At 40.4% G+C, this 27781-nt stretch overlaps 1 protein-coding gene across 2 annotated transcripts in view; it reads left to right on the top strand.

Annotated features, from left to right (window-relative positions):
- The window catches only part of TUSC3 (tumor suppressor candidate 3), a 192982-nt gene that overhangs the window by 152207 nt on the left and 12994 nt on the right, over positions 1-27781 (top strand). For both annotated transcript variants that reach the window (XM_073001313.2, XM_073001315.2), the window contains 2 exons: positions 2418-2481; positions 27517-27591. In XM_073001313.2, the coding sequence (XP_072857414.1) occupies positions 2418-2481; positions 27517-27591 (139 nt within the window). The remainder of the gene's footprint in view (positions 1-2417; positions 2482-27516; positions 27592-27781) is intronic.

The raw sequence follows: 27781 nt of genomic DNA, 5'->3' as shown, positions 1-27781 counted from the left end.
GGTCTATAGAGCCTGTGTCCTGAGCACACTCCTGTACTGCAGTGAGTCCTGGACCCCTTGTGCACGGCAGGAGAGGAAGCTGAACACCTTCCATATGTGTTTCCTCCGACGTATTTTTGGCATCACCTGGCAGGACAAAGTTCCAAACAGAGTAGTCCTAGAATGAGCTGGAATATTCAGCATGTATACATTACTGAAACAGTGACGTCTACGTTGGCTTGGGCACGTCGTGAGAATGGCTGATAGTCGGATTCCAAAGGATCTCCTGTATGGAGAATTAGTGCAGGGAAATTGCCCCAGGGGGAGACCACAGCTGCGATACAAGGATATCTGCAAGCGAGATCTGAAGGCCTTAGGAATAGACCTCAACAGATGGGAAACCCTGACATCTGACCGTTCAGCCTGGAGACAGGCAGTGCATCATGGCCTCTCCCAATTTGAAGAGACCCTTGTCCAGCAAGCCGAGGCAAAGAGGAAGTCACAAAAGCAGCAAAATCAGGGAGCTGGACAGGGGTCAGATTGTATTTGTCTTCAGTGTGGAAGAGATTGTCACTCTCGAATTGGCCTCTTCAGCCACACTAGACGCTGTTCCAAGTCCTCCATACAGAGCACGTCACCATAGTCTTTCGAGACTGAAGGATGCCTAACCTAACCTAATGTACTTATTTTTTCATTTTCCATTTATGGTTTTTTTAACACCACAAAAGCCATAAAAATCCTTAAGAACTACTCAAAAAAGCAGTAGCAACAATCCATCTATTCTAAAAGCAAGAACAGTAAATGAAAAAATTAGTAGTAGCCCTATGCAGACTCTAGTTTGTAGTCCCACATTTGTCATCGTCATCATCATAATCTTCCTCAAACTCGCAGAAGAGCAAATATTCTGAATTTAGGGTTAACTTTCTGATGACATGGGCTGATGTGAAAACCAGTAGTTTGGGTTTGAAGTTCCTTTACCATTGAGAAAAGTATTCTATGCTTTGGAAAACTCTGAATTTCCTGTCACTATAGCAGCTCATTGCATACTTGAGATGATGGGTGCTGAGGAAACATGCTAATTCAAGAGAAAGAAAACCTATGAAAAAGTAATAAATGGTTGTTACTTCCTTTCCTTCCTTTTTATTCCTTTCCTCCCAAGCAGTAGAGTTGTGAGATCTAATTTTGTTGGTGGAAAGGTGAAGATGTGAATTTGTGTTTGAATGAATGAAGATCAGCATGGTTCACAGTTTATCACAGTTTATCTCAGAGTCACTTGTATAAGTAATAAAGTAGGAACGGTTAGAGTCCTTCCTATTACAAAGGCATGCTTGCACAGTGGTGCCTCGCACCGTTCCGGATTAACCCTTGCTGTGTGAAAACATCGCTGTACAGATCAAAAAAAGCCATTGGAACACATTAAACTTAGTTTAATGCGTTCCAATAGTAGCTTTACTCACCGTACAGCGATGTTTCTCCGATGGCCGGCAGCCATTTTCGCGCCCTCCCCTCGCTTAATGAGGGCACGAAAACGCTGCGCGCGGCCCATTTTGGGGCTTCCGGCGGCCATTTTGAAGCCGCTGAACAGCTGATCGGCGGGTCGCAAAGCGAAGGTCGGTAAGCGAACCACTTACCGACCTTCGCTCTGCGATTTTGAGCCATAGGGGCCGTCGGTGTGCGATCGCATTTGCGATCGCTAGAACGGCCCCGTTGTGCGGATTCGTCGTTCTACAGTGCACTCGTTGTGCGAGGCACCACTGTAATTTCTAAGTTACAAAAGAATAAGGAGCTATTTATGTTTGCCTTCTTTAGAACACACAAAAAAGACAAAGCAAAGCTCCAAGAGAGTAAGCAACAGAAGGGGGAACAGGGAAAATATCCAGGTGGATCAACAGGGAAACTCCTTGGAAAAGGAGAGTATGGGGTCAGACCAAAAGTTGACATGCTGAATAGTATCTATTAAGTTCTGTGGTTTTTAAAAACTAATGTGCAGGTTTTGTTTGGTTTTTAATGGTATTCAAATTACATTACAGGGGAGAAATTGGTGTGCTAGTGTTGCTTTAAGAGCATAAGGACCAGTTTTCTGGATCAGGCAAAAGATTTATCTAAGTCCAATATTCTTTTCATTAGCTACCTCTGCAAATTTTCTAGGCAGGACAGGGGGGTAGCAACCTGCCCTATTGCTCATCCTCAGCATTTTGAGTTGTTTGATAATCTTGTTTAAAGAAAACGAAAGACAAAGCAGCAACTCTGCGGCTGTGTTAGATACTTGTGTTATCGATTCTGTCTTTTGTACCTTATTTTTGGTACCAGAAAAAAAAGGGGGTTGCTTTTTTCTGTCTTTAATTTAGTTAATACACCTGATTATGTATTGTTTCCTTCAAAAAAACAAATGTGCTGACTAATCTGATTATTTATTCTCTCCTCTCCCTGTTTTTCAGAGTTATATTCATGGAAGCAGCCAGGCTCAATTTGTTGCAGAGTCTCATATTATACTGCTCCTGAGTATCCTTCAAATGTTGATGGATGGAACAAGGCAAGCTAACACAAAGTTTTCTATTAAATGAAATTGCAGTGGCACTAAATAGCACTGAAGTTCTGAACAGGTATTGCATTTCCTGTCTGTTTACTGTATGATTAAGTTGATGTTCAATATTTTTGCTGTTTATTTGTTTTAAAAAATGATCAATTTTTGGTTGTGGGTTTTTTGGGTTTTTGGCCATGTCCTGAAGGTTGTTCTTCCTGACGTTTCGCCAGTCTCTGTGGACTGGAGTAGGAAATCTGTCCATGCTCTGTTGCTGTTTGTTGTACTATTTTTTACTCTAATCTGCTAAATAGCAAAGCCAAATACAGTGGCGTCTCGACTTACGAACGGCTCGACATACGAACGTTTCGACTTACGAACCGCTCTCATAGGAATATATGGACTCCACTTACGAACTTAGATTCGAGTTACGAACTCTTTTTTTTCTTTTTTTTAAAAGCTAAGTCATCTTAGGTTAAAAGGAAAAAAGAAAAAATATCCCCCTCTAGTGGCAGAAGGCGGAATAGCAGCTTCCCATTAGTTTCTATGGACGAAAAGAGCAGATACGGATTAAATGGTTTGCAATGCATTCCTATGGGAAATGCAGATTCGACTTAAGAACTTTTCGACCTGAGAACTGCCTTCCAATACGGATTAAGTTTGTAAGTCGAGACCCCACTGTAGCATTGTATACACCTGGGGGGCAGGAATGTTTTAGGAGTAGGATCATACTTCCACACTATTAGGGAGCAGGGTGGGTAGGTGGGGTCATCAGCCATGGAAGGCAGCCCATCTAGGAGAAGGAAAACTCTGATTTCAAACCTCCACTGCCTTGTGGCTATATCCACCAATGGAAAAGGCTTCAGGAGATAACCTTGAGGCAAAATCCAGAGCCGGAATCCCGGAGGCAGTTTGTGTCATTCTGGCAACTCCTGCAACGTCGCTGGAACCAGTTGTATTGGCTCTTGCCTTTCCTTTGGACTAATTCAGTGACGTGGAGAGGGGGGATTTGCTGCTTGGGTAACAGCCTATCCTCCATATTATTTTACCCAGGTTTCATGCTCTGGAGAGAACACTCCAGCTTTGCATACAGTGTTGAAATAACACAGGAAGTAGCAGTTACTGGTTAAAAGTCTTTGATTGGCGTAGAGCATGACGCCAGGGGCTACTGATAGTGGGAGCGGTCACTGCATCTCACTAGGTAGGGTGAAAGCCGACAAGCAGATCTATAACCCTGCACCAGAAGAAAACTTCTGCCCTAATGTTGGGCACCTGGAATGTTCAGACAATGACCCCTGGCTTTTCTGACAACCTGCAGGAAATAGACAATGTGCGCAAGACAGCTGTCATCGACATGGAACTGAGTAGACTGCGGATGCACATTGTTGCCCTGCAAGAGATGAGATTGCCAGACATGGGATCTGTCAAAGAAAAAAAAACTTCTCATTCTTCTGGCAGGGAAAACCATCAAGTGAGACCCAGGAATATGGTGTTGGCTTTGCAGTCAGAAATACTCTGCTGAGATCCATTGTTCCACCTACTGTGGGAAGTGAAAGAATCCTGTCTGTGCAGCTCCATTCATCAGTGGGACCGGTCACCCTCATCAGTGCATATGCACCAACACTGTCGTCCAAAGACAAATTCTATGACAATCTGGCAGCTACTATCAAAAAAGTCCCTGAGAGAGAGCTGCTGTTCATTCTCGGAGACTTTAACTCTAGAGTTGGTGCTGATCACAACTCTTGGTCCACCTGTCTAGGCCGTTTTGGCATTGAGAAAATGAATGAAAATGGCCAACACTTGCTGGAGTTTTGTTGTTATTATGGTCTTTGTGTCAGCAACACATTCTTTAATACAAAGCCTCAACGCAGAGTTTCCTGGAGACATCCAAGATCTAAGCATTGGCATCAGCTCGATTTGATCCTCACTAGACTTTCTAGCCTCCCTAGTACAGTGGGGTCTCTACTTAAGAACGTCTCTACTTAAGAACAATCCAACTTAAGAACAGCTCCATTTGCTAAATTTTGCTTCTACTTGAGAACAGAAATCCAAGATAAGAACAGGAAAAAAAACCTTTCCTCCTCTTTTTTTAACCTTAGGTCATGTTAGGTTAAAAAAAATTCTCCCCCTAGTGGTAGAGTACGTATTAACCAGCTTTGCATTAGTTCCTATGGGAACTAATGCTTCAATGTACGAACACACCTCTACATAACAAAAAAACAGCCAGAACCGATTAATTGGTTTTCAGTCCATTCCTATGGGAAATTTTGCTTCAACTTAAGAACGTTTCAACTTAAGAACACCATTCCAAAATGGATTAAGTTCTTAAGTAGAGGTTCCACTGTAGTTTCAATGGACGGAAAAGAGTAGATACAGATTAAATGGTTTTCAATGCATTCCTATGGGAAATGCAGATTCAACATAAGAACTTTTCAACTTGAGAACCACCTTCCAATACGGATTAAGTTCTTAAGTAGAGACCCCACTGTATTGTGATCACACGCAGTTACCAGAGTGCTGATTGCGATATTGATCACTCCCTGGTGTGTAGTAGAGTAAAACTGGGAACAAAGAGATTGTATCACACAAAAAAGGAAGGAAGACCCCGTATTGACATCAACAAGATTCACAATCAAAGAAAAGTGGAGGAATTTGTCCAAGTACTTCAGGAAACCCTTCCAGGCCTGGCTGATGCAAATGCCCCTGAACGGTGGGAACATTTCAAGAACGCTGTGTATAACACCACCTTGTCCACATTTGGCAAGAAGACCAAAAAGACGGCCGACTGGTTCAAAGCCCATTTGGAGGAGTTGTTGATGCCAGCCATCGAGGATAAGAGGAGAGCTCTAGCAGCATACAAATCCAGTCCTAGTGAGTACATCTTGCAGGCTCTTCGAGCTGCTTGTAGCCAAGTCCAACAGGCTGCCAGGAGATGTTCCAACGATTATTGGCTTCAGCTCTGCTCTCAGATACAAAAGCTCTTTTATCTCTCTAGATTGAAAGCAAAGACCGAAGTCCAGCTGAAATGCATGTGGGACTCCCTCTTTGCCGACGATGCAACTGTTGTTGCCCATTCTGCTGAAGATCTCCACCAACTTATTAATCGTTTTAGTAAGGCCTGAGTTCCCGAGTCTTCTTATCCCTTAAGCAAACTGATTGGATTAACAATCAGTTTGGGAAAAAAAACACAAGTCATGGGCCAGGGCGTGGACTCACCTCCCTCTATTACCATCTCTACACAAGAATTGGAGGTTGTTCATGATTTCATGAACGATCGCTGACACTCTCTCTCTAGATGTCGAGCTGGATAAACAAATTGGCAAAGCAGCTACAGTACCATGTTCTCTAGACTCACAAACAGAGTATGGCTCAATAAGAAGCTGATGGCATATATCAAGATCCAGGTCTATAGAGCCTGTGTCCTGAGTTCACTCCTGTACTGCAGTATATTCCGGACCCTTTGTGCATGGCAGGAGAGGAAGTTGAGCACGTTCCATATGCGTTGTCTCTGACGCATTTTTGGTATCACCTGGCAGTTCCAAATAGAGTAGTCCTAAAACAAGCTGGAATTTTTAGCATGTACACATTACTGAAACAGCGCCCTCTACATTGGCTTGGTCATGTCATGAGAATGGCTGATCGTCGGATTCCAAAATATCTCCTGTATGGAGAATTAGTGCGTGGAAATTGCCCCAGAGGGAGACCACAGCTGCGATATAAGGATATCTGCAAGTGGAATCTGAAGGCCTTAGGAATGGACCTCAACAGATGGGAAACCTTGACATCTGAGCATTCAGCCTGGAAGCAGGTGGTGCATCAGGGCCTCTCCCATTTTGAAGAGACACTTGTTCAGCAGGCTGAGGCAAAGAGGCAGTCCCGAAACCAGCAAAATTAGGGAGCTGGGCAGGGGACAGGTTGTATTTGTCTTCAGTATGGAAAGGATTGTCACTCTCGAATTGGCCTTCTCAGCCACACTAGATGCTGTTCCAAGACCTCCATACAGAGCACGTTACCATAATCTCTTGAGACTGAAGGATGCGTACACTCTGTGTTCAGGTGGATGGCTTGAATGAACCACAAAGGTGAAGTATGTATTGTGTAGGCATCCACTTAGGCAGTGTACACACTATGAGATGAATGTGCACAAGGTCAACACAAGCCCTAGAAAGTATCCGCTAGGGCCTTTGTAAAGCAGTCTTTCTCATTTAGTAGTTCTAACAAATGAATTATAAATGAGTTCATGTCTGTGGTCCCAGCTTGTGCACACCAGTATCTTTGGATTGAAAGAAATAATTATAATTGTCTTATAGTAGTGAGAGAATTTAAGGTAATTATCATATGACTTGTACTGCCGTGAAAACAGACTATATTTCCCCAGTGCTTTCATATTTAACCTATATCTAACACAAAGCAGATGATATCATTAAAATATTTTTCTGGTTGCTGTCAGATTTTGCCTATTTTTATCATTAGTATAAGTTACATTATAAAAGTTTCACAGTTTGAAGGTAGCTAAGGCTGTGTGTGTGTGCATACGCACAGGAAAGGAGAAGATGAAACAAACAAAATTAGAATTGGTTACAGAAGCTCCAGTAGTTGGCTTCCATGTATAGACATATACTGTTTGCTCACATGGAAAGAAGACTCTACTCAAGAGCAAGGTTAGAGCTCCGGTATGTTCTGATCATCATAAGGAGTTATGCAATAGGTCTCATCGTCATAAGGAGTTCTTCACAGTCTATAAAGATTAAGCAAATAAGCTATAATCAAGGAGACAAAGCTGTGAAGCTCCATGTGTGTAGTGAATACTTTTCTGTAAATGTTTTGTCTCATTCTTGTGTCATGTAGGTTTCCACAAAAGTTTTTGATTATTAATTATGTGTCTAACTCAAATACATTTGGCTCTCAGGAGGAAGAATAAACAGTTTTATCCCATGACACTAAAAAAAAGTTTATATGCAAGTGATTCTCATGGGCTTCAGTGGAAGCTGACATCCAATAAATACTCTCAGACAGACATTTACATAGCCAAGTAACCAGGTGTTGAGACATTTATCTTTACTGGACTTGGCACATCATTCTCACAGCCTTCTGCTTTGTATATATTATTTAAACCTGGCCGTCTGCTCATCATGTTGCTAGAACAAATAACTTCACATGGCATCTTAATCCATCTTCCAGCAAAAAGTCATTGGAGGTCACTGCCCCCTTCTTTATGGCTCAGTACTGTTAAACTGAAATCTAAGATGCAAAGAGGTTCAATGAGCAGTGTGAAATCTTGCATATGGACTTTTACGAGTTACAATTGGAAGAGTTTATTTCCATTATCTTTTTAAAATAATTGTTCATACAGATCATGTTTAAGTCCCATGGATGTCAGTGAGAGACATTTAAGTATCCCAATTTGAATCCAATGTGATGTCAAGGTGCTTGTATTGGTTTAGGTAATACCTATTGGTTGTTTTATTACCAGCTTTCTGATGGTTTGTTTCCTTTTCACTTCTTACTAGTGCATAGAATGTGATAAAATTTTTGAATTTATGATGCATTTCATTGTCATATTGTACAGGTAGCTTGTTAGGTAAACAGCATTCAAATGCTCAGTTGATTTGCATTTTGATGTGTCTCCCAGAGAAATCCAGTAGTCTTCTTCTGTGGCTCAACAAGGCTCATCAGTAGGTAATGTCATGACACTTTGCTTTCTTCCTTCGCTCAAGTAGACACACGGAAATTTGCTTATTAGGGATGGCATTGTCTGTTATAAGTCTGCTAACATTAGTTCAGAACTATTTACTGCCAAATATCTCTTGCCTGTTCTAGTGGTTCATGTATAGGAAGAAATGCTTGAGCTCTCCTGCGCTACACAAACTGGTAACACTAGCATGCTGCCATCTTTTCTTTCTGTTAGGCAGTTGACATAGCGTTATGTTTGGTAGCATCAGCTCATCGGAGAATTTTGCATATTGCCCATGCATAAGCAACAAATTGTGTCCCTTGGGAATTTTTAAACTGAAATTACAGCTAGGTATGTAGAATGGAACATGCTGTCCGGTATGATGGGGAAAAGTCATTTTAGTGGCACCAGCTTCTAATAAACGTTTTCTTTTCTTGACGTCATGCATGTTTAAGACAGTTCTTAGGCAGTGCAGAATTAAGTCTGTAAATGTACTCTTTAAGAGGCTGTCAAAGCATGCTGCCATGAGCTTACAAGGATTGGCCTCCCACTCCTCCTGCCTTTTCTGTCTAGCAGGTTTTGTATGGTACTGAACATCACGCCTGTCTCATTTACATCAAAGTAAATCCAGGGTAATTATGTCACAGTGCATTCATTTAGACCTGTCTAAAGCTTGCTTAAGGGATAAGAAGACTCGGGAACTCAGGTTTCTCTTGCACAGCAACATTTTGAAAGGCAAATTTGCTAACAACATGGATTCTGTTCCCAGAAATGGAAAATAGTGGCTTCTAACACTAGATTTCTCTGCATCCAATGAATGTGAGGACAGGTATTTTCAGGGGAAGAAAAATTAATGCTGAATACAGTTTGAGAATTGTTATTAGATTGGATCGCTTTTAATCTATCATTATGAGAACGATGTAGTGCCATTTTTCCTCAACATCTGTTCTCATTTATCTTAGACTAGCAAAGGCCTGTTTTCTTTCCTAAGAGCAACAGCACCTTGTTATCAGATGCAATTGAGAATGAAGCTTTATGTTCTGTAAACATATTTGTCACCAGCTCAGTCATTGCCTGAAGATCATTGCCTGAAGGTGCTGTAATTTTCACAAATAATAGTTTGTGGTTTTAGGTAAGCTTATATCAATAATTTGGGTGCCCTGAGCAAGCTTTTTGTAAAGAAAACCATCAATAAATCATCCCAGAAGGTAAAATGCACTTGAGAGAAGCTGAATGACTGTGAATACAAGAAAACTGATTGACTGAACAGAAATCAACATTAAATGGATTTATGTAAACTATTATTAAGTACACCATCATAAAAACTGTTTTTTGTGTAACTTGGCTGTATCAGTGTTCTAAAAGCTTTCTAAACACTATGTGCAATTAATATATGGGATTGCATTTCTGTATTCAGTTCTTTTGTAATGACGCAGTAGCAATTGTTTCATTGGGTTTTAAACTGTTACCAGTTGGCCCTGTATTTCATATTTACAACATTAGTTTATAAGTTTGACAAGAGGAAGTAGCTTATTTTTCATTCTGTTTCTGTGAGGAGGGAGGTCAAAGCTTCATAAGCTCACTGAGAGCAGACTTTGCTTACTCTGCAGAAGTTAGTATTGACTGAGATAATTATCATCATAATCTTTGAACTGCAATGCTAGAAGGGATCCTATGGATCATCAAGTCTAGCCCCTGTCATGGAAACAACAGCAGGGAATTGAACTCCCAACCTCTATCTCCACAGCCAGATACCTAAACCACTGAGGTTTCCAGCGGTTTAGTAAGAAGAGGACTGTGTGAGAAAATCCACAGACTATAAGCATGGAAATCTCATGTTACAAAATCTATTCCTGCCTCTCTTGTGCCATGGAAAATATTTATTGTATATAGACAACAAGTAAGACAGGGGAAAGGACTTTATTAAGGTTGACCAAGATTCACAGTAAAACCCAGATTTAGTTTTGCTTCTCTGGTAGAATGTACCAGTTTATTGTCACCTACCTTTAATGCTACAGCTTAGGAAGAGCTGCATACTATCATTTACTTACTCGTGTAGCTTGTCTTGGACATTTAACTCTAGAATTTAACTATAATAGGTGGAGGGAGTCCTATTTTAAAAGTAATATGCATTTGGAATTTGGGGTAGGAAGACTGTTCCTTTCCTCACCTTTCCTTCTTCTGTCATCTCTCCTGTTCTTTGAATGTGTTGGTAAGTGAAGGGTAGGAAATCTTTGCTTAATCCTCTGTTTTTAAACCCCATGGTGCATGCACCTGTATTGCTTGAGAAGAGATAACAGTTCTTCATCCTGCCAAAAGCATCCATCGGTTCTCTGCACATTTTTCCCTAAGCTTTTCACAACACTCGTTTTAGTTTTCTTGCACCAAGACATCAGAGATTAGCAACTGTAATCTATGCTGTTTTCGTACTTGCTGCTGTAGTAACATTCCACTTAATGCAGCTCAAGCAATAAATATTGTCCTTATCAAAACAATTTTCTATTTTAAGTAATTATTTGCTTGTATTACAAGCAATAGATGTGAAAGTCATTACTATGAAGATCTACAATACCCTGCAGGATTTCCCCCCGTCATGATTAATCCTTCCCTGAAATGCGTTTATGGGTGTATGAGGTAGTACCATCAGTGTATATAGCACTTCACATGATACCATATGGAAACTTTTGACAGGAGAATCATCCCCTGTCCTGGAGACTTAACAGTCTGAGTTGTATCCACGGGGAAACCAGAAGAAGAGAGAAAATGAATGGAAGGAAGGAGGCAGAGTTATCAAATGAATATGATGAAACACAGACACAACCATCTCCAACCTTTGCCCTTCAAATATGCTGAATTGTGTTCTGCTCCAATCAGTCCCAGTCAGCATGGTCACTGAAGGACATATTGTATGAGAAAGAGGCACACACATGCTTAGGAACAAGGGCTAAGAAGTTGTGCCAATATTTCACAAAGATGGCATTTGAGGAATATGTAGATAAGAAGTATCATTATGTAAATATATGAAATGGCATTTGAGGCCTAAAGAAAATCAGAAGCCATCTACAGGAGCATGCAACAGAACAGGAGATAAGTCAAAACAAAAATACACACTAGGTAAAACAATAGTCTGAATAAGTAAATAAACCAATGGAGATTTGAACCATAAATTTGTTCCTACATCCACAGGCTTGGGTGACAATATCCACTTCTAATTTCTTCAAATAACAAATCAGTGTTTCATCGCATCTACTCTACATACCTGGGTTGTTGCATTTTTTAAAAGAAGTATAATCTTTATATTTGGGGTTCTCATTTTCAAGGTGTTCAAGACCTATTTTCTGCAGTTGCTTTGATTGGCATCTTTTTAAGAAGCCCAGGTGTTATCTCACTGAAAAGGAAAGATCTGAAAATCAGGGGTCTGTCATCCAGTCAGCTGTAGTTCCATATTCTGCTTGTTGTAGTTGGACCGAACTGAAATAGAATTTCAAATCTTTCCCTTCACGGATCTATTGAGCTGAGATAAAAAGTCAGTTCCTATCAATAGAGATCATCAAAAACAGTCAGGCTTCCTAACAGCTTATCTTTGGGCTGGTTCTTTAAAAACAATATACATAACAGTCTTCAGATACTTGGGAACTCCCATTGGAATTATATACTGAAATAGGAGTGAAAGGCAGTCAGAAGTGAAAGGCCCCATTCTCAGTTCCACTTACAATAATTCCACTTTTCTAAAATTGATTTAGTAGAAGACTGAATAATGGATTTTATATTTCTATAAGTAAATGATACAGTTCTGAGTGCCAAGTGAATTCCTTGAAATCATGGTGAACACTAATACTAAAAACCTCTCTTTTAAACCAACTGCTTAAAAACAGTAATTTAGCATTTTCTAGCCTTACAAAAGTTAGATTGCCCATCTCAAAGATGTACCGTAACTTAAAGAAAAACGATTCTTTGCAATAATGAACAAAGTGAAGAGCTTGAGACTTCTGAAAAGTTAGTAAGACCCTAAAATGTGGTTTTAAGATTTCCATACTTAATGTATGGCAAGCAGTTGACACAGCGGGTAAGACTCACTGCTGTCACTGGCTTAGGGAGAAACAGAATTGGATAAAGATCAAAAAACAAGACACGATATCAGGAAGCAGTTCTGTCAGTTTGTTGCAGCAAAAACAGCAGCATCTTATAATGTCTTAAAGACTAACACGTTTTATTTCAGATAAACTTTGTGACCTTTGATGGCTGGCTAGCTCATTTGGGTACCAGGCTGCAGAGCCAAAAGACAGAAGTTTGGTTTGCTCTCTCGGGAGAAGAACCAGCCTGTGTAGCTTTGGGCAGTCTACATAGTTCCAGAGCACCCTTGGAAAAAAGGAAATGTTGGGAAACTTCTAGAAAATCCAGTAGGAGATCACCTTGAGAGTAGCAGTATGCATGGCAAAAATGTTTGCATTTGTTTCCTTTTGAGTTCTTTTGTGTGGCATCTCTTTTGTGTTTGTATACCAGTCCTTCTGTTTTATACGAAACAGGCAGACTCTTTCAGGTCATTTCATTTCATATTTCTCCATTTGTGTTTTCTTGCAGCACTAGTCCAAAACTCACATAAAACAATTAAAACATCTCCAAAAAGTAGATGTCATGACTGCTTCAATGTTGATCTTGTGGTACTCATCATTGTTATTAATTCCCATAGAACTTCAGAGAATATCTGCCTCAATGCTCTGAAAATGTAGAAAGGATGTTTCATAGCCATCCAGGCTCTGCTTGTAAATGCCTAACAGAATCTAAAATATTCTGTCATATTCCATTCCACTATTGAACATTTTTGCTAAAACAAGGTGTGGCAACATCTGGGAAGCACACCATTTTTTTAGATGGGAACATGACATCCTAGAGGCATAGTTCTCTTGTTCTGTCAAAGTAATAACAACCCACCTTTTGCTGGGTGAAAAATATTGGGGGAAGTCCAAGGTGATTGAAATTTCTTACAACCATATACAGCCTACAGGGCACATGAGTCTTACTCTGATTTAGAATGTCATAGATAAGATTTTTTTTCTCATTATATGTTCTTTTCAATGCTATGTTTATATATTGTATAGCCTCTGAGACACATACAATCAGTAGAGATGGCTTGGCAATAATTTCCTACTGAACTATTATGCCAGAAGTGATCAGTGTGAAGGTTCATGGAAGAAAATACATTAAATACAGTTGCTCTTGTTTAGTTGTTAAGTCGTGTCTGACTCTTCATGACCCCATGGACGATAGCATGCCAGATCCTCCTATCTTCCACTGCCTCCCAGAGTTTGGTCATATTCATGTTGGTAGCTTCGATTACACTGTCCAGCCATCTTGTCCTCTGTCGTCCCCTTCTCCTCTTGCTTTCACTCTTTCCCAACATCAGGGTATTTTCCAGGGAGATTCCTCTTCTCATGAAATGGCCAAAGTATTGAAGCCTCAGCTTCAGGATCTTTCCTTCCAGTGAGCACTCAGGGTTGATTTCCTTCAGAATGGATAGGTTTGATCTCCTTGCAGTCCAGGGGACACTGAAAAGTCTCCTCCAGCACCACAATTCAAAAGCATCATTTCTTTCGCGGTCCAGCTCTCACTTCCATACATCACTACAGGAAAAACCATAGCTTTGACTATGCGGACCATTGTCGGCAAGGTGATGTGTCTGCTTTTTAAGATGCTGTCTAGGTTTGTCATTGCTTTCCTCCCAAGAAGCAGGCGTCTTTTAATTTCATGGCTGCTATCCTCATCTGCAGTGATCATGGAGCCCAAGAAAGTAAATTCTATCACTGCCTCCATTTCTTCCCCTTCTATTTGCCAGGAGGTGATGAGACTTAGTTTTTTTGATGTGGACCTTCAGACCATTTTTTGCGCTCTACTCTTTCACCCTCTTTAATTCCTCCTCACTTTCTGCCATCAGAGTGGTATCATCTACATATCTTAGGTTGTTGATATTTGTCCTGGCAATCTTAATTCCGTTTTAGGATTCATCCAGTCCAGCTTTTCGCATGTTGTATCCTCCATATGTTAAATACACAGGGAGACAATATATAGCCTTTCCCAATTCTGAACCAATTGGTTGTTCCATATCCAGTTCTAACTGTTGCTTCCTGTCCCACATATAGATTTGTCATGAAACAGATAAGGTGGTCAGGCACTCCCATTTCTTTGAGAACTTTCCATAGTTTGCTGTGGTCCACACAGCAAACTTCATTGTTTAGTCAATGAAGCAGAAGTAGATGTTTTTCTGGAACTCTCAGGCTTTTTCCATAATCCAACGCATGTTAGCAATGTGCTCTCTAGTTCCTCTGCCCTTTCAAAATCATCTTGTACTTCTGGGGGTTTTCCATCCACATACTGCTGAAGCATATCTTGTAGGATTTTGAGCATAACCTTGATAGTGTATGAAATGAGTGCGATTATACGGTAGTTGGAGCATTCTTTAGCACTGCCTTCTTTGGGATTGGGATGTAGACTGATCTTTTCCAGTCCTCTGGCCACTGCTGAGTTTTTGGAACTTGCTGGCATACTGAGCGTAGCACCTTAACAGCTTCAACTGGAATGCCATCACCTCCACTAGGCTTGTTCTTAGCCAAGCTTTCTAAGGCCCACTTGACTTCACTCTCCAGCATGCCTAGCTCGAGGTCAGCAACCACGGTATCTGAGTTGTCCGGGACATCCAGATCTTTCTGGTATAATTCCTCTACGTATTCTTGCCACCTCTTCTTGATGTCTTCTGCTTCTCTGAGGTCCCTACCATTTTTGTCCTTTATCATGTCCATCTTTGCACAAAATGTTCCTTTAATATCTAAATATATTTTCTTGAACAAATCTCTGGTTATTCCCTTTCTATTCTTTTCCTCTATTTCTTTGCACTGTTCATTTAAGAAGGCCCTCTTGTCTCTCCTTGCTATTCTTTGGAAGTCTGCATTCAGTTTTCTGTAACTTTCTGTATCTCCCTTGCATTTCATTTCCCTTCTCTTCTCTGCTATTTTTAAGGCCTTCTTGGATAGCCACTTTGCTTTCTTTTATTTCTTTTTCTTTGGGATGGTTTTTGTTGCTCTCTCTTGTACGATGTTACGAGCCTCCATCCATAGTTCTTCAGGCACTCTGTCTGCCAAATCTAGTTCCTTAAATCTGTTCTTCACTTCCACTGTGTATCATAAAGGATTTGGTTTAGATTATACCTGACTATCCCAGTGGTTTTTCCTACTTTCTTCAGTTTGAGCTTTAATTTTGCTATAAGAAGCTGATTATCACAGCCACAATCAGCTCCAGGTCTTATTTTTGCTGACTGTATAGACCTTCTCCATCTTTGGCTGAAGAGAACATAATCAGTCTGATTTCGGTATTGGCCTACTGGTGATGTCCATGTGTAGAGTTGCCTATTGTGTTGCTGGAAAAATAGTATTTGCGATAACCAGATTGTTCTCTTGACAAAACTCTATTAGCCCTTGCCCTGTTTTGTTTTGAATTCCAAGGCCAAATTTACTTGTTGTTCCTTTTTATTTCTTGGCTCCCTACTTTAGCATTCCAGCCCCCTATAATGAGAAGAACATATTTCCTTTGTGTCAGTTCTAGAAGGTGTTGTAAGTCTTCATAGAATTGGTCAATTTCAGCCTCTTCAGCATTGGTGGTTGGTGCATAAACATGGATTACTTTGATGTTGAAAGGTCTGCCTTGGATTGCCTTGGATTCGTATTGAAATCATTCTGTCATTTTTGAGATTGTATCCTAGTACATCTTTTCCCATTATTTTGTTGACTATGAGAGCTACTCCATTTCTTCTACGGGATTCTTGCCCACAGTAGTAGATATGATAGTCGTCTGAATTGAATTTGCCCATTCCCATCCATTTTAGTTCACTGACACCCAGGATGTCAATGTTTATTCTTGCCATCTCCTGTTTGACCACATCCAGCTTACCAAGGTTCATGGATCTTACATTCCAGTTTCCTATGCGGTATTTTTCTTTGCAGCATCAGACTTTCCTTTCACTTCCAGGCACGTCCGCAGCTGAGCGTCCTTTCGGCTTTGGTCCAACCACTTTATTAGCTCTGGAGCTACTTGTACTTGTCCTCCGCTGTTCCTCAGTAGCATGTTGGACACCTTCTGACCTGAGGGACTCCTCTTTCAGCATCATATCTTTTAGCCTTATGTTTCTGTCCATGGAGTTTTCTTGGCAAATATACTGGAGTGGCTTGCCAGTCCCTGCTCCAGGTGGATCGCATTTAGTCAGAAGTGTCTACTATGACCTGTCTGTCTTGGGTGTCCCTGTATGGCATAGCCCATAGTTTCTCTGAATAACTCAAGCCCCTTTGCCACGACAAGGCAGCAATCCATGAAGGGGTTACATACAGTATGTTTTGTCTAAATACTCAGTGAGGAGAGGGATATCAGACATCCCTTCCAGTCATTCTGTATTATCTACCTTACAAGCCAACCTAAGGGCAGATCTACAGGCAAATCACAAAAGCCTATACATTAATAGCTGACAAAAATTTCTAGGTCCATCATAGCTGATATTATCCCAGTAAAGGGTTAGTTCCAGAATGAAATTGGACAAGCATTGACAAACATTTCAAAATTCATCTGAGTATCTTCAGTACAATGATTTTCTTCATTGCAATAAATTAAGGCAACTCCCAAACTTTTCTGCTTTTAAGTTTTATTCTACTATATTGCTTCTGAGTTCTACATTTCAAAATTGCAATTCCAAAATGTATTGCAGACAATATAGAGTTGAGAGAAAATTGTAGGCACATTATTTAATTGTAACATATAAAAAGGGCAGGTACAACTTGAGCTGTGAGAAAGTATTTAAGAATGCAGGGACAAAATAAAAACAAATAGTGGAAAGACTATTTTAAGTTTTGCATTTTTAAAATTATAGGAACTTATAGCCTATAAAGAAAGAGAATATATTTCTAGAATATATTAAAATTGTAATAAGATAGTAAAAATAAAAAGCATTGTAAGACTCGAAAAAGCTTTTAAAGTAAGTTTAAAAAACATTCTTTAGCTTTGAGCATATTAAAACACACAGAAAAACATTTCTAAACAAAGCTCACCCATGCTCATTTTTCATTGTGATTGAAATCCATTGTTTATTTTCTGGATCTGCTTTCTTATCTGTGGCCTTGGATAAGATGTCTCTCACAGCCTCTACTTGTTCTGATTATGGTGTGAGAAACAACAGCTACTGTATGTATGTACTAATCTTTGTTTACTTAATACCCCCAAGAAGCAGCAATGACTTAAAAGCAACCCTTTTGTTTATGTTAACTGCTTGATAGCACCACTACTGTCAGCAGAAGAAAAACAATGCTTATGTCACTCATCCGCTACCAAGCACTAAACGTGTATTTATATTAATTGCCCATCAGATGTCAGTGTTTACTATTTTCATATCTTTTGTTTATGGATTGGGAAGCAAAACAGAATAGGAGATTGCCAAAGACCTGTTATTCTTTTAATCACCTTATTTGTTGGAGTGGTTCATTGTTTTTAAAACAATTGTTTCAAACCACATTTTCATGCTGCAAGTATAAAAGTACTCTTAGGTAGTTTTAGGGCTATTACCCCCTATAATTGTTCCAACACTTAAACAGACAAGGTATCAAATCCTGACATGGGTATATGTAAGCAGCTGTGCAGTAGCTTCTTCTAAAATAGGGTGATGTGTAGACTGTTCTGTACAGAGTGGCCATCATAAGCAGATAGTTGCCACGTCCATGATTTTCAGTATGCAGCAGCACACCATCAAATCAGATCTGTGAACTGATTGGCCATGTCATGACAGCATGTTGTCCAGTAGATTGTGTTCTTGAGTCAGGCCTAAGTGCACTTGACTGAGGACAAATCAGAATTGTAGGAAATCTCTGAAACTAAGCAGGTATTCACAGGAAAAAGTCCTAAAAGCAGTCGTGCAATACATTATAATGTACGGAAATAAAAAATGTTGTAATTAGAAGTCACTGAAATGGCTCTGGCTTGTCTGTTTCATACTTGTCTGTTTCATATATCTTTCTCATGAAGGACATTAGCTAATTCATACCCCCAAACCAGTTGTTCATCCTGACTGAAAATCATTTTAACTCTGTACAAGAATGCCTGGTGTGGAACTGAAGGTTCCATTAGATCAAATAAAAGGTGATTCTTTCACTACATTGTTCGAATTCTGTTACATTTTTATTGATTGATTGATTGATTGATTGATTGATTGATTGATTGATTGATTGATTGATTGATTGATTGATTGATTGATTGATTTGATTTGATTTGATTTGATTTGATTTGATTTGATTTGATTTGATTTGATTTATACCCCGCCTATCTGGACTACTCGTCCACATTTTCTAGCTAGCATACTTCCGTTGCAATAACAAACATTCAGAGACTTTGACAGTTTCTCCACATTTTAACAGGGCATCAATTGGGGATGCAAGCCATCTCTTAAAGTTCTTCAGCAAGAAGCATTGAGATTTTATATGCTTTAATTGTGTTTCAATCAGATAACCTTCCTCTGTAGGGGCTTCTAGCTCCATTGTGCTCCCAGCATGATATAGAAAGGAGTCACTTACAGCACATCTATAGAGCCAGTGGTTTTCTAGCTCCAGCTGTAAATATGTCATTTCCTCTCTGTTGTTTCAGTCAGAATATAAGGTAAAGAGCTTAACCACCAGGGTGCCTCTTGTGCCAGTTTTGGCAGGTATTGGGCAGTGTTGATCATGTGAAGGAAAGGACTGAGCAATAGGGTAGCTGTCCTGTGGAGACCTGATTGACAGATTGCTTCATCTGCTGCTCCCAGCTTGCTTGTTCTCATAGAATAATGCTATGAGCTTTAAGAATTTCAACCTGGGAAAGTTGCTCCTGGCTTCTAACACTTGCTATTCCGTGACGTTGCCATTACACACACTCATCCCAATGGACTGCTGCTATCTCTTCAGCTGGCACCAGGCCGTGCTGAAGGGAGGATTATGTAACCGTTGGGAAGCTGGTGGCGTTGTTTGCTTCATTGGCCACACTTCCAGCTGCTGACCTCTTCCATGGTGCCAGGGTTTGATAAATGTTTGTAATTATTACCCTATGAATAAATGAATCCAATAAATAACGGCTAGGGTGAGATTTGGACTCATTTTGAAACTTTAAATTTAGCCCAATGGCCGTTTTCTAAAAATTAAAATAGATACTTGAGTGGCTAAACTCAGTGTGCCAGTGACCTTTTATTTATTTATAACGTTTGCAATTTATTTGCTCAGATATCTCAGCTCAGATGTAGCATCTGCTTTTTTTCTGTGAGATTTTACTTTTTCAATTTTCCAGCTGAGTTGCCTGAAGGACAAGGAGGCCAAGTGTCTGCCCATTCACATACAATGAGTGAGCATCTTCCAGTTGTATTTTCCTGCTTAAAAGAAAAAAGAAAAGAAAAACACATGGCCAGGAGTGCCAATGTCCCTGAAGGTTATTTCCTACATACTTTTAGCTTAAATAAATTGGTGTATTTGAGTTTTTAAACAGAGATCCATAGGTTATGGCTACCACCCATCTTTCATAGAATCTGGAATAGTAGAATAATTGTGTTGAAAGGGGCCTATAAGGCCATCAGGTCCCGCTCCCTGCTCAATGCAGGAATCTGAATCAAAGCAGATCTGACAGATGTTTCTCCATTTCATTTTCAGAAAGAAGGCAGGTATTTTCATGGTCCTTCCATTACATAGCTCCTCCTGTGAAAACCACTATATATTAGGAGTCCTCCATGATTGATTTTTGCTTTGTTTGTTTGTTTGTAAGATTATAATTTTTTTACCCTTCCTTTCTCTCTTAAAAGGACTTAAGGCTGATTTAACGATATTATTTAAAGCTAAGAACAGTGGGTATATAAATACTAAAAGGATCAAAGAAATACCACACAAAAAATGGTAAACAAAAGCAACATCAAAGCACAAAGGTACAACAATACACTTAAAAACCCCACCCGAGCAGTCACAAAGAAAAAGCTTGTGTGTAGAGAAATATGTTTGCCTGCTTGGGAAAGGACAATAGATAATGTCAGCCTAGTTTCCTGTGAGGGAGGGTGTTCCAGAGTCTGGGAGCAGCAACAGGGAAGGCCCTCTCCCCTGTCCACACCAAATGCATCTGTAAAGGTGGCAGGATCAAGAGAAATGCCTCTCCTGATGATCTACACCTCGGAACAGGCTCATAAAGGGAGATGTGATTCTTGAGATAGCTTGGACCCTAGTTGTTTAGGGCTTTATCGGTTAGAATCTGTATAAATTATGCCTGGAAACAGAATGGCAGTCAGTGGAGCTGCTTTAACAGGGGTTTATGCAATCCCTGTGACCAGCCCCAGTTAGCAATTTGGCTGCCAAATTTTGGATCCACTGAAGTTTTCGCTTTCCAGGAATTCTCACTCTCTCGCTGAAAGCAGTTCATGTAGAATTGGTTGCAGATTTTAGATCCTTCATGTGTTTCTTCCCCATTTCTGTATTATGAATCTGTATATGTATATAGTATAATTTTAAAGCATTTTCAATTTGTTTTGTACATATAGTTGATACAGTAGAATTTATGTTCACATCAAGATCATTTTTTCTCCTTTAGCAGTGTTATGCTTAGAGATATTTTTATGCAAATTAAAAACATGAAGAGGGAAAAATTGCACTTGGTCTGATGTTGCCTTGGTTTGATGTTGGAGGTGAACATATCATATGGGGGTCGGAGAACTTCTGACAGTCTCATTGTATCAGGGGGAAAACACAACCTGTCTTAACTCAAATGGAAACACCAGCAAAATGTCTTCACATCTATGAAATTAACCATGACACAGCAGCCCGCCACAGCTCAAGAAAGGACTGCAGAGATAATCTGAAGGTTGATGCTTTCATTCTCATCTGTTGTTCTGCTTATAGAGAATCTCTTTAGAACACCAGTGTAGAAAACACTCTTGTCCTTACTGTTATTTAGATAGGGTTCCTTCTTACAACCCACAGCCTTGGATCCTTTCAAGGAGAAAGGTAGGGTAACAATATTTTAAATAAATACTGAAAAGGGCCATGTGGTCTCCAAAACAATACAAATGCAGGAGGAGGTGATACCTTTACACTAAAAAAATCAAATAACAAACAGTTAGCCTTTGATGATAATTCATCTTCAGGCTGTGCACCAAGTTCTTGCACAAGTTCTTATCAACACACATAACCGTACTGGAAATGTAAAAAAGAAAACGTATACTGGAAGCAGCTGAAAGAAATTAATCAGTGAAATTCTTTTAGTTAAGCTGAAATTCAGGAGAGATGGAATCTATGGAACACTCTTGGAATGTACTAGGAGAATCTTTACACCAAATACATCACATTGTTCATTATTTGGTTTATCATATATTTCCACAGGGGGTGGAGAGATACTAGCTAGATTAATCTGTTTCAGGTATCCAAATGTGTTTCTATCTTTCTGTCTACCTGAAAAAAGAACAGGGCAGGTAGGAGAGAGGATCAGATTGAAATAAAATATGGGGGTGGGGGTGACAGGGGACAGAGACTATACAAAACCAACTAAGGCATGGCACAATGTGAATTTTTCTGCTGGAGCTTTTGCAAGCAAGAGAGAGAGAGAGAACATTCTTGAAAAGTGTTGGAAAACTTCAGTGAATCCAAAATGCAGCAGCCAGAGAGCTGACTGGGACACGTTAGAGAAACTACATGATCTCCTTGTTACAACAGCTCCACTGGCTGTCAGTCCATTTCCAGGCAAAATTCAAAGTGCTGGTTTTAACCTACAAAGTCCTAAACAGTTTGGGTCCAAGCTACCTCAAAGAACATGTCTCCTATGAACCTGCTCAGGTACTAAGATCATCAGGGGAGGCCTTTCTCTTGGCCTTCCCCACCACCTTCCCAGGTGTGTTTGATGGAGACACAAGAGAGGGCCTATTCTGTCACTCCTATAACACTTTGGAACTCCCTCCCATAGAAGGCTAGGCTGGCCCCATCTTTGTTGTCCTTCTGCAAGCAAGTGAAGCCCTTTCTCTTCAGTCAAGCTTTCTCTCAATGACAAACTGACTGAGTGTGATCTTTTAGATGAATTGTTATGCATCACTGCTTTGACTGTATTTTAATATTGCTTGTGTTTTCCGTTTCTAAGAGGGGTATTTTGTTTATTCCTTTTTAATATTTATATACTTAGTATTTTTAGCTTTAAATATTGCCTTTTAATTATGTGTGCTCCGTTTGTAAACTCATTGTTTTGTTCTTAAATGTTGTCTTTAAATGGTATAAGCTGCCCTGGACCGGGAAGGTAAAAATATTTTAAAGAAATTAAAGAAATAAACACATTCACTAATTTCATTGTTTAGAAACATAAGCCTCACATGTTCTCATATGACATTTCCCAGAAGCATTAGCTAGTAGATGGGGTTTCTGGAAGTTATAGTCCACAATCATTTGGTACAATAAATTAAGAAACCACCCAAAACTAATTTGGAAGCTTTATCTTGTGACAGTCTGCCAATTTTTAATATTATTATTAACCATTACATTATTCTAAAAAAACTCTAGTGCCAAACAATGCAGTTACTCAATGTAAGATGTCTGCAGTAATAAGAAGGAGGAGGAGGAGGAGGAGGAGGTCAGTAGATCATATTGTTTGTCTGGATATTATTATCGGGGGGGGGGGCAAGATTATAACATAGTAGGCAAGGTTACCTCTAAGTTAGGTGTGTGCATGCAGATATGCACCTCTGCCTCCCTCTGCACAACTGTCCTCCTCCTCCGCATAGATCACATTATGTTACAATCGTGAGCACAGGGGCAAAGTCGCGCATGAGAGAGAGTTGGAGTCCCGCCCAGCGGACCTGAAAGTTAGAGAGTATGTTGATAGTAAATTCTCACCCCCAACCTGAAAGTTAAATATAGCTCCCAGGATACATTGATCTCCTTTTCATTGTTGTATGCGGACTGCTTGGAACAGATGTTAATTATGCTAGTAACGGTTGCTTTTCATGTGGATACATTTCAGACAATTATGTGAACAGCTTAGGATCTTGGCAAATTAGTTAAAATTATTTTATCATTATGTGCTTGTTTGCATTTGTAAAAGCTAGCAATTAGAGTCTAAAAATGGCTAGTGACTGAAAACACTTGCCGCTGCAATGATTTTGTTCTATTCTTGTGGCATATTAGACAGATACTATCTGTCTTGGAAACACTGGTTGAGAAACAGCATACCGTGTGCTATCTAAATGGTTTAGTATGCATCAATTAATCAGGGGATTAATGTAATTATTTTATGCACCCTGAATCTGTCTCCTGTTGACTTTCATTTGTTACTATTGAAATTGGTACATACGTTTTCATACATCTCATACTTTTGCAGGTCTTACAATACTTCACCTAATTTGCCACTACTGTACTTTGAATCCTTACACATTTTGCTCTTATATCAGGGGTCCTTAACCACCGGTCCGTGGCCCGGTGCTGGTCTGTGGGCCTCGCAGAACCAGATCATGGAGAGAGATCTCCCACCCACCCCTGCATGCACACATGTGGGCATGGTGCGTTCGCACGCATGCACAGGTGAACAGGCACATTCACAGGTGGACATGGCCCATTCGCAGGTAGGTATGTTGTGCCTGCCCATCCGACTCACTCGTGAGCAAGCCGCTTGCGAGTGCACCATGCCCATCCACAAATCTGTCTGGCGTGTGCATGTGAGTGCGCCACGCCCACCCACGAACATGCCACATCCACACACAAGCGCGGGGAGTGCCTCCACCCCACACGGACCTCACCCCACAACCGGTTCACAATTCCAAAAAGGTTGGGAACAATGATTTAGATGATTTATGGAAATGTAAAAGTAGGAATCCCTTCATGGGTGGCTGCCTTGTTGTGGCGGAAGGACTTGAGTAATTCAGAGAAGCTATGAGCTATGCCATACAGGGACACCCCAGAAAGATGACCCCCTCAGGTCAGAAGGTGTCCAACATGCTACTGAGGAACAGCGGAGGACAAGTACAAATAGCACCAGAGCTAATAAAGTGGTTGGACCGAAGCCAAAAGGACATACAGCTGCGGATGCATCTGGAAGTGAAATGAGAGTCCGATGCTGCAAAGAAAAATACTACATAGGAACCTGGAATGTAAGATCTATGAACCTTGGGAAGCTGGATGTGGTCAAACAGGAGATGGCAAGAATAAACATTGACATCCAGTGAACTGAAATGGACAGGAATGGGCAAATTCAATTCAGACGATTATCTACTGTTGTGGGCAAGAATCCCGTAGAAGAAATGGAGTAGCTCTCATAGTCAACAAAAGAATGGGAAAAGATGTACTAGGATACAATCTCAAAAATGACAGAATGATTTCAATACGAATCCAAGGCAATCCAAGGCAGACCTTTCAACATCACAGTAATCCATGTTTATGCACCAACCACCGATGCTGAAGAGGCTGAAATTGACCAATTCTTTGAAGACTTACAACACCTAGAACTGACACAAAGGAAATATGTTCTTCTCATTATAGGGGGCTGGAATGCTAAAGTAGGGAGTCAATAAATAAAAGGAACAACAGGGAAGTTTGGCCTTGGAGTTCAAAATCAAGCAGGGCAAAGGCTAATCGAGTTTTGTCAAGAGAACAAGCTGGTCATCACAAACACTCTTTTTGTTAAGGGAGTGTGCGTCTGTGTCTTTATCTTGTCTTCAGCAGAGTAAAGCGCAGATAAACGAACACAACAGCTTCTTCTTTCAAGCAGTGTGTTTACAAAATATATACAGGATATACATACATACAGCACTTCAATGGCTCAGTATTCAAACCAGCAGCATGACATGCAGACATCAGTATACAGGAGAAGAGAGAGACTGTACAGTGTTCATTTCTTATATACAATCCTGGTATCAGTCTGGTCCAATCCCGTCTGAGGTGATCTCATGCACACAGGTGTGGCAATCTTCATATTGCAGTGGATTGCATCAGCCAGGGATGAAGGAATGATGTCATCTTATTCTTGTTCTGCACACACACATATTATGTTCAGGCTATATAAAAATTATATATCTTAACACTTTTCCAACAAGAGGCAACTCTATACATGGAGATCACATTGATTATGTTCTCTGCTGCCAAAGATAGAGAAGCTCTATACAGTCAGCAAAAACAAGACCTGGAGCTGATTGTGTCTCTGATCATCAACTTCTTATAGCAAAATTAAAGCTCAAACTGAAGTAGGAAAAACCACTGGGCTAATCAGGTATAATTTAAACCCAATCCCTTATGAATACACATTGGAAGTAAAGAACAGATTTAAGGAAGTAGATTTGGCAGACAGAGTGCCTGAAGAACTATGGATGGAGGCTCGTAAAATTGTACAAGAGGGAGCAACAAAAACCATCCCGAAGAAAAGGAAATGCAAGAAAGCAAAGTGGCTGTCCAAGGAGGCCTTGTAAATGGCAGAGAAGAGAAGGGAACCAAAATGCAAGAGAGATAGGGAAATGGTTGTTGTGCATTTTTCAGGCTCTTTGGCTGTGTTCTGAAGGTTGTTCTTCCTGATGTTTCGCCAGTCTCTGTTGCCAGCATCTTCAGAGGACTGGAGAAGGAACTCTGGATTACGGTTGCCAGAAGAAATATCAATCACCTCAGATATCCACATGATATCACTCTGATGGCAGAAAGTGAGGAGGAATTAAAGAACCTCTTAATGAGTGTGAAAGAGGAGAGTACAAAAAAAATGGTCTGAAGCTCAACATCCAAAAAACCAAGATCATGGCTACTGGTCCCATCACCTCCTGGCAAATAGAGGTAGATATGAAGGCAGTGACAGATTTTACGTTCTTGGGCTCCATGATCACAGCAGAGGGTGACAGCAGCCATGAAATTAAAAGACACCTGCTTCTGGGGACGAAAGCGATGACAAACCTAGACAGCATCTTAAAAAGCAAAGATATCACCTTGCCAACAAAAGTCAGCATAGTCAAAACTATGGTTTTTCCAGTAGCAATGTATGGAAGTGAGAGTTGGGTGATAAAGACGGCTGACTGCCGAAGAATTGATCCGTTTGAATTGTGGTGCTGGAGGAGACTCTTTTGAGAGTCCCCTAGACTGCAAAGAGAGCAAACCTATCCATTTTGAAGGAAATCAACCCTGAGTTCTCACTGGAAGGACAGATCCTGAAGCTGAGGCTCCAATACTTTGGCCATCTTATGAGAAGAGAAGACCCTCTGGAAAAGACCCTGATGTTGGTGTGATACAGAGGGTGAGAGGGATACTGCACTCACTGGAGAGCCGTCCCTCCTCAACAGCAAAGCTAAGGAAGTGGAACCCAAACCCACGCCAGAGCCTACAGAGAAACCTCAGCAGGAGATAGAGATAGAGCAGTTGACGGAGGACATGCAGAAAGTGATGATGGGGGAGGTTCAGGGGGAAAAGGCGGGAAGAGAGAGAGAAAAGAGGGTGGAGCTTGAAGCAGGAACAGGACAGATAGAGAAGAAGGAAATGCAGTTACCACCCGGTTAGGAATGAGTGTGGATGCAGGACCCCTGGACTGGATTATGGGAGAGATTAAGAGTTACAGGGAGGATCCTGGGAGAGTTGAGACCCCGATGGACGGATCCTATAGGATGATGACTTGGACGAGGAGACCATTCCTCTGCTGGAAGGCCCACTGGGGCAGACCGTAAAAGACTGGGTTTCCGCTGATTTACCGGGGCCATGGAATTATAGTTTTGGAACCCCATTCCTGTTTGAAGATTGGAAACCCCTTCCAGACCTGTTGGCAGAAGGAGAAAAGATTCATAATCATGTTCCAGACAGTTTATTGTTAAATACACCAATAAAGCTTTCACCTATTTCGAAGCAGCAAAAATCGACTGATTTCTTTGAACCAAATATGGAGCCAAAAGGCGAATCCTCACAGTTGGGAAAGTGTGAAGGCAAGAGGAGAAGGGGACGACAGAGGATGAGATGGTTGGATAGTGTCATCGAAGCTACCAAAATGAATTTGACCAAACTTCGGGAGGCAGTGGAAGACAGGAGGGCCTGCCGTGCTTTGGTCCATGGGGTCACAAAGAGTCGGACACGACTTAACGACTAAACAACAACAATAAAAATAAGACAGAAAAGTAAGAAACAAAATGTAGATTATACATAGGAGCAGTCACTGTTTTAATATCCTTTTATCTCCTGACAGAATACACTTTGAATACACTCACAATGTATTCAATGCTTAAAACTTTTTGTTACCATAAATCAATATCTGCTAAGTTTAGAGATGCTTCAATCTAACTTTGTAAGACTTCCACAGTTCTATTGTTTCCTTGACAACAATGATACAGATGCTGCTATCACTATGGGAATGGTTCTTTTGAATGAAGCTGCTACCTCCAAAGGAGATGTTGGAAAAAGGAGAAGTAAGTTGTTTTTAAAAAGTTGTTTTCAGATGTATCTGTGACTTTTGCTGATCTTCATGGAAACTGAAAAATGTGTTAATAATTTCTCAAGCATTTGTAAATGTGTTTACCCACTGGTAAATACATGTCTATATATTTACAGTATAACAGCACTGATGTGGAATCCAAACAGTACACGGCCCATGGAATA

This window comes from Pogona vitticeps, chromosome 5 (assembly GCF_051106095.1).
Source record: "Pogona vitticeps strain Pit_001003342236 chromosome 5, PviZW2.1, whole genome shotgun sequence".
Taxonomy (NCBI): domain Eukaryota; kingdom Metazoa; phylum Chordata; class Lepidosauria; order Squamata; family Agamidae; genus Pogona; species Pogona vitticeps.
Note: the sequence above shows the minus strand (reverse complement) of the source record. Positions and strands in the feature narration are given on the sequence as shown.